Raw genomic sequence first — 12,698 nt, 5'->3', positions numbered from 1 at the left:
TTTAAAATGCATATAACATGTTGAAGGATTTTAGTTATGTAAAACAAGGCTATAAATGAATATCTTTGAAAAGACAAATGTAAAAATTTTGGTGAAGTCGGTTTTAATGATAAAAAACATCTTTTAAAGTTGATATTACTTGGGGCACCTGGGTGGCTCACTGGGTTAAAGACTCTGCCTTCGGCTCAGGTCTTGATCTCAGGGTCCTGGGATTGAACTCTATGTCTGGCTCTCTGCTCAGCAGGGAGCCTGCTTCCTCCTCTTTCTCTGCCTGCCTCTCTGCCTGCTTGTGATCTCTGTCAAATAAATAAATAAATTCCTTTTAAAAAAATAAAGTTGAGGGCGCCTGGGTGGCTCAGTTGGTTGGACGACTGCCTTTAGCTCAGGTCATGATCCTGGAGTCCCGGGATCGAGTCCCACATCGGGCTCCCAGCCCCATGGCAGTCTGCTTCTCCCTCTGACCTCCTCGCTCATGTTCTCTCTCACTGTCTCTCTCTCAAATAAATAAATAAAATCTTTAAAAAAAAAAAAAGTTGATATTACTTAAATGTTAAAAGTTATAAGGAAGTTAATTTTGAAATAATACATTATTTCAGGAGGTAACCATACTGCATTATTATGTGAATGGTACAGTTATAATAATGATGCCTGGCATATACTAAATAATTAATATATAGGTAATATTCTTGCTGCTATGCTTTACATACAGTATATCATTTAATCCTTATTACAGTTCTATGAGTAGTTATTTTTTTATAGATGAAGAAGCCGAACATTAGGAAAGCTAAGTAACTTGACTAAGTTCATATAGCAAATAGGTTTCAAAGCTAGATCTGACTCCTAAGCTCATGCTCGTAACCACTTCATTATAGTACTTCTACTTTATGTTGATTTCAAAACTTTAGAAGCTTCCAAAAAAAGCTATCAAAAACTTTAAAAGCAAATATAATTTAAAGAATTTAATGATCAGTCTTTAACATGTTATTACCAGATTAGTGGTAGTCTGCATACAGTTAAATCTTGGTAGAACTTCAATATATCATTTAGCCCTTTCTCTGTTCAGTCAGAGCTCTGCTTTAGTACTCCATATCAGGTATCTTTTTCTTTGAGACTTTCCTCAACACATTTATATCCAGGGCCTAATAATTCATATTGTTAGAATAGCGTGGAACTTTGTTTGCTTGGAGTTTAGGAAATAGTCATCCTTCATTTAAGGTGTGTATCTTTTTTTAAAAAAGAGTATTTATTTAGAGAGTTTGTACGTGTGTGCAAACAAAGGAGAAGGGGCAGACAGAGAGGGAGAGAATCACAAATAGACTCTGAGCTGAGTGTGGAGCTCAATGCAGGGAGTTGGCTTCCTTTCTCTCTCTATCCCTCTGCCTCTCATCCCACTTGCCCACTCCCTCTCTCTAAAATAAGGGGCACTTGGGTGGCTCCGTTTTAAGCGTCTGCCATCAGCTCAGGTCATGGTCCCAGGGTCCTGGGATCGAGCCCCACATTGGGCTTCCTGCTCAGTGGGAAACCTGCTTCTCCCTCTCCCACTCCACCTGCTTGTGTTCCCTCTCTTGCTGTGGCTCTCTTTGTCAAATAAATACATAAAACCTTAAAAAAAATCTTTAAAAAATTAGGTTGTAATTTCTTTGTCGTTTGGATTGGTCTTTATATGTTTTCTAATATGTTAGCTTAAGTTTTGCCCAGCCATATCCTATCCAAAGTAATGTATATTATTCTTAAATACATATGCAATAGGGGAACTGCCTTTAAAAAAAATTCTTTGATGAAATTTTTCTTAAAGCAGAAAATCTTTCTGAGATTAATGATTACCAAAAATGGGGATTTCTGATGGTTAGGTGGAATTTCTTTTAACTTGTAGCATCTTTTCGGCCCCCCCCCCTTTTTTTTCTTTTTTAAGTTTGGCTTTCTCCTTCAGTTTTCCTCTGGTATATATGACATGGCCCTTTCTGTATATGACCTTGTAAAAGAATAGTGGCACTAAGAGGAGACTAGTCAAATTGTTGGTTCAGAGTCATTCACCATTTTAGTAGAGTAGGTCTCACAACTCTAAAATGTTAATATACAATTGCTCATCTTTTTTCTTTAAATTATTTAACAAAATAAATTTTTTTAAAAGAGGTTTAAACAGTTTTAAGAAAATGACTCCTTTATTTTAGCATCAGTTAATAAAGTGAATACTTACTGTGGTATGTCATAGAAGTCAAAATTAGTAAGAAGCTTTCAGAGCAGAAGTTATTAAATAGTGACCCACTTCTCTTTTCCTTGTTATTTGAACTTAGGTTATACCTTTTTGTTTGATTAGCCAGAAAATAATATTGAAATTTTACATTTTAAAATGCTTTCCAACAAAGGGTGGTAGAAGCAGTACATTTGCTCTTCCTTCTGCTTCCACTCTTTATTATAAATTGAGACTTCTTTCCTAACTCCCTCTAGTCTTAGAGACAATTTAGATTTCTACTTAAGTCTCATTTTATAATACTAAATCTGCTAGAAGTGTAAGGGAAAGTCCGAAGTTTAGGAGTGTCAAATTTATGAACTGTGGTTGTCTTCTGAAAGAAAGGCAGTAACTTCTTGGTAGTTAAAAATTATGGATAGAATTGTAGATAATAGGACAGGGAGGGAATTTTTTATTTTCTTGCTCTTTTGTTTTTCCTGCTGATTTTGAGGATTGCCTTTAACTAGATGCACTACCCTATTTCTCTGTTACAGTTTAGTTATTTGGGGAGCCTCTGTTTTTAAAAGTTGGATTACTAATTGAATTGATATCTGTATACCCAAGGTTGATTTATTAAGTATTTGGGAACCTTAAGCTATCACCCCTTAACCAGTTGCTTTAAAAAAAAAAAATCTGTTATTACTCTGGTGGTGAATGGTAATGTAGAAAGCTATCTTAGGGGCAACTGTGCAAATTACCTTAAAAAGAGTGTTTTCTAACATTTGGATATGTATTATTTGAGAATCTCTGTAGTCCATTTAGTATGTTTTAGAGCCAGAACGTACTGCTGGTAGAGGAAGGATTTATCTAAATGAATAGAGGAAGGATTTATCTAAATGAATATTTATGTAAATGAAAATGAATGGCATAGGTTAGGCAAAAAGAAAAAGTACCCATTAGTATTCTTTCTAAGTCTTGTTTAGGTGTGGATTACAACCAAACAGTACCTTTCCTTATGAATATTGTGGCAAAAGTTTGCTGAATATTGCTTGCTGCTCAGATTCCTTCTTTCTTCATTTCCCTGCCCTCTGTCTTTTCAAGTTCAGTTCCTGTTGAATGTCTGTCATCTCTTCCCATTAAGATACAAAATACAAAAATAAAATAAAACAAAATTTTAAAAATCTTAAAATTGATGTAAGTGCTATTCACATATTAGTCACTTTTATGGCCTCTAGGAGAAATTTTAAGTGCCAGTTAGAAAATGCTTGTATCTTGCTCTTGATATTGCCTGCTGTTCCTTGTAGAGGCACTCAAGAAGGAGGAACATGTATAAAGAAATGTGTTATTTGATGAAATCTTGGTATGTACAGTGAAGGTTTGTTTATGAGTTTAAAAAATCTTTTGCTACTGTAGGCTCTTGGTTAAATGAGTGATAGACCTCAGCCAAGGTTTAGAATATCTTAGTTTTGTAGGTACTTTCTGGCATACTGCAAATCCCGGTGAAATCTTTAGTGGAAGAAAATCTTCAAATTTCCAAACTGCCAACATAAAGATTTCTTTTCTCTTCTTCAGAGAGCATTAAGTCAGGATTTGAAAGTTTTTAGTGTATGTTTAAATGGCTTTATATTTCCCCCCCTTTTCTTTTTGACAGGAATCTTTTAGTCCAGCTATACAGCTGCACCTTGTACATCAAGCTCCATGTAATGTTCCTCCTTACCTCTCAAAGAATGAATCAAATCTTGGGGACCTCTTACTGGGCTTTCTTAAATATTATGCTACAGAATTTGAGTAAGTGAAACATCAGATTGTGTTTTATTCATTTACATATGTGAATGCTACACTTTTGGTTAGAAACTATACTTGTTCATTTCAGTGCTACAAACTTGTCTAGAAATGTATAATTTATAAAATTAAATATCTAATGATTAATTATTAGAAACTAAATAGATTTTTATATTCCTATCTAATGAAAAATGATAGTTCAGTAAGCCCAGTTTTAGTTGATTTCAGTAGTGATCCTGTCTTATGTTTAGCTCCCTCTTTTCATAATAGGGCCTAAATAAATCTTTGTGTTGACCCTGGATCGGTGTTGGATAGTTTGAAGCACCTGCTTTTAGGAAGTTATAGTAAAAAACACAGCTAAGACAAACTTGGAAACAGATCTATCTGAATAGTTGTTAGTACATAAAAATCAAGGAATACTCTTTCCTTTTATTTTCCTTTCTTCTGAGTTATGTAACTGGAAGGCTAAGTGTATAATTAGACTGGACTTAACTGAACGTTCCTAAGGGAGTTCTAGAAGTCCAGATAGAGTGGGTTTAGGAATTGCAGCTCTTCTGATCAATTTAGAAAAGCTTGAAGGGGAGGGGGGAAGAGAAAGGACTTAGGAATTTTACAGAGTTAGAGGAGGAGGGTACAATAACCACAGGGTACCATTTTGAAAAGATTTGGAGGGGGGAATAATAATAACTTTTGTTATACATTGTAATTACTAGCTGGGAAAAACTGTTCCCAACAGATTATATGTATTTTCTCATTTACATAATAGCCATATGATACGATGTTATATCATGCCCATTTTACCAGTGAAGCATATATGGCGAGAGGTAAAGAGGTGCCCTAAGATCACACAGCTAGTCAGGGGGAGGATTTCTGATAGTTTTGACTGTAAAATTCATACTCATAACTATGGTACTTTACTGTAGGATTGGTATTGCCTTATTTGCTATGATGCAATAACTCTAAAGAAACTTGACTCATAAGAGACGATTTGAAACATACAGCATGAAGGAAGTAATGTTGCTTAAATTCTTCAATGCAAATCTTTCACCAGATTGTTTTGTTTACAGTTGTGTCTCCATTATCTAACCCAGTGCTATAGAGTGGGTACTGGAAAAATTCATGCTATAAATAAATAATTTTGAAGCAGAGGGTAAGATTATAGACATGTTGCAAAGATCCTTAAGATGACTTAAAAATTACTGAATCAGGTTAAGAAAAAAAGTAGGAAAAGTGCTGGTGGAAAATAGTTCAGTAAGAATGAAGTTATAATAATCATCGTTAAAGATGCTTAGGACCAGAGTTTAGATGCTTAGGACCAGAGTTTATATCCAGGCAACAAGGATAAAAAGGAAGGAGCCTTCATTTATAAGGTGAAAAGATTTCATGGAACAGAAGACTATAAAGGTTATTCTAGAGTCAAGATTTGTATGATGCTGCAGTAACAATAGCTGATGTTTCATGAATATTTACTTAGGGACCTACAGTATGCTAGTGATTCCTATGTATTATCTCATTTAATCCTCAGTAACCCCTTGTGAGGCTTAGGCAATTGGTGTACTTGAAACTTACCGATGGCAGTACAGCTCGATAGTGAGAGAACTGAGGTTCAGTCTCAGGTCTAACTCCAAAACTACATTCTTTTTTTTTTTTTTAAGATTTTATTTATTTATTTGACAGAGGGAGATCACAAGTAGATGGAGAGGCAGGCAGAGAGAGAGAGAGAGGGAGGGAGGGGGAAGCAGGCTCCCTGCTGAGCAGAGAGCCCGATGCGGGACTCGATCCCAGGACTCTGAGATCATGACCTGAGTCGAAGGTAGATGCTTAACCCACTGAGCCACCCAGGTGCCCTCAAAGCTACATTCTTAATTGTTAGAATATATCTGCATTGTCTTTTCTATTGTAAATTAGGGAAGTTTGCAAATAGGGAAAAGGATTCATAGAAAAAGGTATATTTCTACCATGTATAGGTTAGGAATAGAGCATCTAGTTACCAGTGCCTTGAAAGTCAGCTGCTTTGTTAGACTGAAACAAAATGACAAGATGGACAGGTTTGTGGATTAGTTTAGTATTAGCAGAAACTAGCTAGTTGTGCCAGTGATACTGGCTAGGATGCTGAGACTTAAAAAGATGTTTTGAACTTTTGGATGCATTTGTTATCACAATGATAGATGATTTAGGAGACACCTTTTCTTTGATCATACAGTACATTTGTGAAGTGTACTGTTGTTTAATACCAGATTTTTTTCAGAAATTTGACTATAGGGAGCACTGCCAAGAATGTAGTCATGGCAGTGAACTTGGTGCTGTGCAAAGGAATTCTGGCAGCTGTTAGAAATGTTTGTAAGATTTTCTTCTGAACCTTGAGACATTCATTTTAAAAAATTCTCTTTACTCAAAGACAGAACCAAGTGCCTGTTAAAGGGATGCTTGAGTATATGGTATAAGTGTTGCAGAAATTTTGTATGGCCATTTAAAAATTACTAGGATTTTCTTACCTACTTCACTCACCGCTTTCTCCTAACTCTTGCTGCTGAAAATTCTTAAAATGAAGCCAGGCTTCTAGAACTGCCTGGAAGCAGGGAACTGATAAATAAAAAAAAGATCAGGTTGCTCACAGAAACTAGGAAAAAATAACATCAGAATGTAATAATTTTGTATTTTAACTAAACAAAATAAAATTTGAGTTTTAAATATCTTACAGACACCTAGGTACTACAGATTCTAGGAACCTTAAAAGGTTTCCTGTTTTGTAATCCTGTATATTCCCTGGATTCCTAATCACATGCCATTACTGCAGATCTTATCTCTTACGTTAAAAATGGATGCCTACATACTTAAATACATTTTTTAAGAAGGAAGTTACAAAGGCTCAATTTTTTTGACTATCTCCTTTCTTACTCTGATTTTTTTCCCTCTCATTTAATCAGTAAATCATTGAGTGCCTACTATATATCAAGCTTTTTTTTTCTCTGCACCAGGAATATGGCAATTAACAAAATAGGCAAAAGTCTCTGTCTTCATGGGGCTTACCTTGTAGTATGTATTGTAGCATGGAGAGATAGACAATAAACAAATTGTTTAGTATATACATGAGGTTAGGGATAAGAAGGAAGCAATTTATAGTCTAAAAAGGAAGGATCATTGAGATAGGAGGAAAGCCAATAGAATATGTTGTCTTGGAATTGGAAGGGAAAAAATGTTTCAAGGGGGAAGAAATGATTAGCTCTGTCACATTTTTTGATGGATCAAGTACAAGATGAAAACAAAAAGATGACCTTTGCAATGTCGGTCCATGTGGACGCCACTGGGCCCTGGTCAAGGGCAATTTCTGTGGAAAAACTGGGATAAATAGCATCATTGTTGTGGCTCAAGAGTGAACAGGGACAAATTAAATACAGATAGGGTAGTGTATAGACACTAGTAATATGTAGAGTTTATATACTTGTAAAAGGGAGCAGAAAAAATGGAGTAAAGATTGGAGAGTTAAGTGGGGTTGAGTTTTTGTTTTGAGAAAGGAGAAATAACCTATCTTGATGGCAAAATTGATGATACCAGAAAAAGTAAATTGTTGAATAGTGTGCTTCTTTGAATTAAGAAGGGTTGGAATCTAGAGCACAAGTGGAATGGAGAACAGATGATGTATTAATAATAATAAGAAAAAGCAGAGTATATGGATTCAAAGGAATGCCAATGAATTGATGTGGTGGGAGCTAGTGGAAACTTTTGGTTGCCTTAGGTTTTTTTAGTGAAACAGAGCATGGCCATCACCTGGGGATGATTGTGAGGGAGGAAATTTGAAAAGTGAGGCAAAGTATGAATTGTCCTGTAGGAGAGTAAAGGAGTGAGTTAACTATGGAAATACAGTATGTTTGGTGGGTGTAGCATTTAGGGTCCTTTTGAGCTAAGTCATCATGAATTTAAAGTGAATTTAAAGTTAACATGAATTTAAAGGTCAGTATGGTTGCTTATTTTTCTCCAGCCACGTTGAGCTGCAGGGGAAAGGACTGAAGTAAACAAGGATTTAATTATGGTTGTATCTCAGCCAACTAAGTTGAAGCATAAGAGAGTTGTGGGTGGGGGGTGGGTATGCAAGCAAGTGATTTTAATAACTGACCATGGACCGAACATATTAAATTCAGTTTTGAAAATGTGTACATAGGGATGCATGTAGGACATCCAGCGGCAGTTTCCAATTGTGAGTTGCAACAGTTGTTGTAGAGCTTAGTAGCAAGGTCAGAGCTGGAGAAAAGGATTTGGGAAAGAAAGAGATTGTTAAAGCCTAGGAGGGGTACTATAGCATTAGAAGAGGATTGAGAGAGGCAAGGCCCTGATGGACACCAGCTTTTAAGGGGTTAGGTAGAAGAAAGGATCAGGCAGAAGAATAAAACAAAACTCTGGGATTAGAGCAGAATTTTCTGTTTGCTTATGAATTTTGAAAGCCCTGACAACATTTTCTTTTTGCTTCCCAGCCCTTAATAAAGCAAAACTGTATATATTTGTTCACTTAATTTGGCTACTCTTATTTAATATATGTAGTCACATATATTTCAGATTTTTCAGACCCATAATTTTGACTTTCTTTACAGGACTTCAATTTTTGTTTGTTATGTTCTAGTGTAAGTAAGTATAGTATTTTGAAATAAATACGTAGTCACAAAAAGAATGGCTAGAAGAGAGTTAATAGATCAGTAGCAATCCATTATTATTACTGAAGAAAAGAAGCAAATACCTTACCAACGTAGGGTTGGTAAACCCAGTTTTACATTCAAAAGAGTGTCATATATTATCAAATCTGTTTTAGATTAAATTAAACCCTGTATCTGCTCTTCTTTTCTGATACATTTCTCTTCTATAGACTGTATCTTATTTTACATTTTAGTTATTGAGTAATAATAACAGATTTTTACATGGCAAACAAATTATGGTAGAAAAATATGGTATGAATAAAAGGCTTGATTTGGGGCCTGTCTGTTTTAAAGAAAGAAATATATGGGGAAAATGTTTTTAAATTGCCATTTAGAAATTCTACATTTAAATTCACCTCGAAGAGTAAAAGTAGTATATATCAGTTATGTATATCAGGTTTTATGATTTCAGATACTAAGTAATTTAGAAATATTTAAAAGTGCTTTGAAAATGCAATAGATTGAATCAGTCCAAATAATAGTGATTTTAAAAATACATATTTTTTTTCTCTGTAAAGTACTTCAGGTGATAGAGTCACTTAAGTAATTACATTATTTGGGTTGATTATAGGTTGAAGCTTAAATGATACCTGTTCAGGGATGATAAAGTGAATATTGGTATGTTACATGTTTCTGTGACCCAGTTTAGATCCAAGTATTGACATGTAATAAAAATTCAGGATTGGATTTCACATAGGTATGGTGGTGAGGAGAGTTCTTTGATTTAAGAGACTAAAAATTATAATTTAACAACAGGATTCTAAGCTTGTCTGAGGAAAAACTGGTCTATCCCTTTTTAACATAATCTTTCCAATTTTAATTTTATTGCAGATTTCAACTGTCCTATAAGTTCAGTGAGAAACAAGTGGTCTCAAGAAAAAAGTTAATTTTATTAGTGATACATCTCTTAAGTGGTATAAAGTAGTACAAAGCATAATTCTGCTGTGATCATGTTTGGTTTGGGCATGTGGTTTTAAAACTCTCCCCTTGACATTGTTACTTTATTTTATTTTATTGTTAGTAGTTATTACTTTATTTAAGTAACCTCTGTACCCACTGTGGGGCCTGAACTCATGACCCCAATGTCAAGAGTTGCTTGTTCCTTTTTGACTGAGCCAGCCTGGTACCCTTACATTGTTATTTTTAAAAAATTTTGGAAACACACCTGCCTGCACCTACAGAGCAGTGTACTTCTTTTCTCTTTGGAGTTTATACTAATGGAGCTGCTCTACATGAGATAGCTAAAACATGTTACTGTAATTAAAAACTGTTTCTCCTTGATAACCCGCTTAATTTTTAAAAAGCATAAATTCTGATACGATTCTTAAAGAACTTAAGGTTGTCTTTGCAAAGTATTTCTAAGTTGTATTCCTCATAAGAAAAAATAGAAAATCATACTTTGAGGATCCTTTTCAATTATCAAATTTCACAAGATGCAGTGTGGGTTTTATTTTTTTTTTTTTGCATATTTAAGATAGAGATTAATCAGTTTTTCAGAAAGAAATGCCATATTGGACCCTCAATTCTTCGGGATTCTGGGTTTTTTTTGGGGGGGGGGGTTCTTTCATCTGATTATAGAGGAAGGGTAAGATAAGTGTTGGAGTTGGAAGGTCCCAAACCTTGGCCTTTCTATTATTACTGCAATGGGGACAAAGGTAAATATGGCTGAAACAAACAAACAAAAAGGCCTTAACTATTTCCCAGACTCATTTGTCTCTTGCATACAAGCTGAATGGTCATATGTTTTACAGTGTTCCTTGAGAAAAAGATAATTGTACTTGTGCATAGCTATTATAATTGTAAAGAAAGTTTTAAAAAACAGAATGTAAGGTTAGTGCATACTAAAGACTGAACAGTTTACCTTCAGGCATGCTGAGAAAAAAATTGTTTACTTGAATATAACTTTACGGTTAATAGCTACATCTGATATAAAACAATAACAGTATGTTTTCATAGAGTATTAATTTTTCCTAAAACAGCATCTACTGGCTTCGCTTGGGTAATTGTAAAATTTTATCCCAAACCATACGTGGACATGCAGTGAACAATTATTTAATGATACCAGAAAACAACGCAAGATTCCATCTCTCTTAACAAATAAAAAATCCTTACTGCGGTGCTAACAGTGAAAATAGTTTTTACATTTTTTGCTTATTCGTATTACTTCATTTATTCAATAAATATGTATTGAATGCCTACTTTATACTGAGCAGTTATTTGAACAGTGAAAAATACATAAATCAGCATCTTGGAGCTCCCATTCTGCTTTGGGCAAGATAAATAATAAACAGTAACATACTAAATAAGCACATTGTTAGCATGTAAGTGCTGTAAGGAAAAAAGAAGGGGAATAGGGATTGTGGTGCTGAGGGTCAAGGCAAATTTCAGTATTCTGTGAGAAAATAAGAGTGGAACTTAGTAACATATAGTAAATACAATAAATAAATACAGTAAAAGGGAAAATTAAGAAAATAGTTAACACAATTATGTTTTCTTCTTGTAGCTGGAACAGTCAAATGATTTCAGTTCGTGAAGCCAAAGCCATTCCCAGGCCTGATGGTATTGAATGGAGAAATAAATATATCTGTGTAGAAGGTAGATTTTCCGCAGCTACTCATTTACTATCTTGTTACCACCGTGGTACTAAGAGAATTACTTGAACAAGTTCAGTTCGTATTTCAGTTAAAATTAATACATTTATATTCTGACTTACAAGTCTTTTAGTTACAAAATTTTTTTTTCTTCTGACTTTTTACTTAAAATTCCAGTTATAGTGTGTAGAAGTTAGTGTTTCAACACTTTTCATACAATACCTGATGCTCATTACAAGTGCCCTCCTTAATCCCCATCACCTATTTCACCCGTTCCTCTCTATCCACCTTCCCCTCTGGTAACCATCAGTTTGTTCTCTAGTTAGCAGTCTGTTTCTTGGTTGGTCTCTCCCCCCACCCCCGAATGTTGGTTTGTTTCTTAAATTCTACATACGAATAAAATCATATGGTATTTGTCTCTTTCTGATTAGCTCCATTCACATTGTTGCAGATGGCAAGATTTCATTCTTTTTGATGGCTGAGTATTTTCATTTAATTTTTAAAAGTAATTCTTTAGCTGTAAAAATAATCAATATGAATTTAGGCATTTAATCTTCTAGTTCATAATATTTGGGCAGTCTTTATGCATCCCTCCTGCTTGTAGTTGTTTGAAACTTAATTTCATGACTTGAAGGTGGAAAAAAAATATCTTCATGTGATGGTTCTTACATTAAGATAAAGTGAGTTCTGGGGCGCTTGGGTGGCTTAGTAGGTTAAAGCATCTGCCTTCAGCTAAGGTCATGATCCCAGGATCCTGGTATCAAGCCCCACATCAGACTGTCTGCTCAGCAGGGAGCCTGCTTCCTCCTCTCTCTCTGCCTGCCTCTCTGCCTACTTGTCATCTTTGTCTGTCAAATAAATAAAATCTTGAAAAAATAAAAAAAGATAAATTGAGTTCTTAGGAGCACCTGGGTGGCTCAGCTTGGTAAGTGTCTGCCTTCGGCTCAAGTCATGATCTCAGGGTCCTGGGATGGAGCCCAACATAGGGCTCCCTGCTTGGTGGGGAGCCGGCTTCTCTCTCTGTCTCCTGCTCTCCTTGCTTGTGCTCATGCTTGCTTGCTCTTTTTGACAAATAAATCAAATTCATAAAAAAAAGATAAAATGAGTTCTTTTAGGGGCGCCTGGGTGGCGCAGTGGGTTAAAGCCTCTTGCCTTCAACTCAGGTCATGATCCCAGGGTCCTGGGATCGAGCCCCGCATTGGGCTCTCTGCTCAGTGGGGAGCCTGCTTCCCTCTCTCTGCCTGCCTCTCTGCCTACTTGTGATCTCTCTCTCTCTGTCAAATAAGTAAATAAAATCTTAAAAAAAAAAAACGAGTTTTTTTAAAATTAAAATGTTGATATTTAATGCAAGTTAGATTTTTATGAATAGAAATTTATTTTACTTTAAAAATTAAATGCCCTGAAGATAATCTGTTTTCTAAAATTAATTTACATGTAGTTGAATATTTCTTTGAGTTGGTGCAAAATTGA

The 12,698-nt window shown here is 35.1% G+C and overlaps 1 protein-coding gene across 9 annotated transcripts in view; it reads left to right on the top strand.

Annotated features, from left to right (window-relative positions):
• Window positions 1-12,698, top strand: part of TENT2 (terminal nucleotidyltransferase 2) — a 67,820-nt gene that overhangs the window by 46,709 nt on the left and 8,413 nt on the right. For all 9 annotated transcript variants that reach the window (XM_004766811.3, XM_013063686.2, XM_045074459.1 and 6 more), the window contains 2 exons: window positions 3,822-3,958; window positions 11,141-11,232. In XM_004766811.3, the coding sequence (XP_004766868.1) occupies window positions 3,822-3,958; window positions 11,141-11,232 (229 nt within the window). The remainder of the gene's footprint in view (window positions 1-3,821; window positions 3,959-11,140; window positions 11,233-12,698) is intronic.

Source organism: Mustela putorius, unplaced genomic scaffold (genome assembly GCF_011764305.1).
Source record: "Mustela putorius furo isolate JIRA1106 unplaced genomic scaffold, ASM1176430v1.1 tig00537350_pilon_pilon_pilon, whole genome shotgun sequence".
Lineage (NCBI taxonomy): Eukaryota > Metazoa > Chordata > Mammalia > Carnivora > Mustelidae > Mustela > Mustela putorius.
This window is presented reverse-complemented; position numbering and strand designations above follow the sequence as displayed.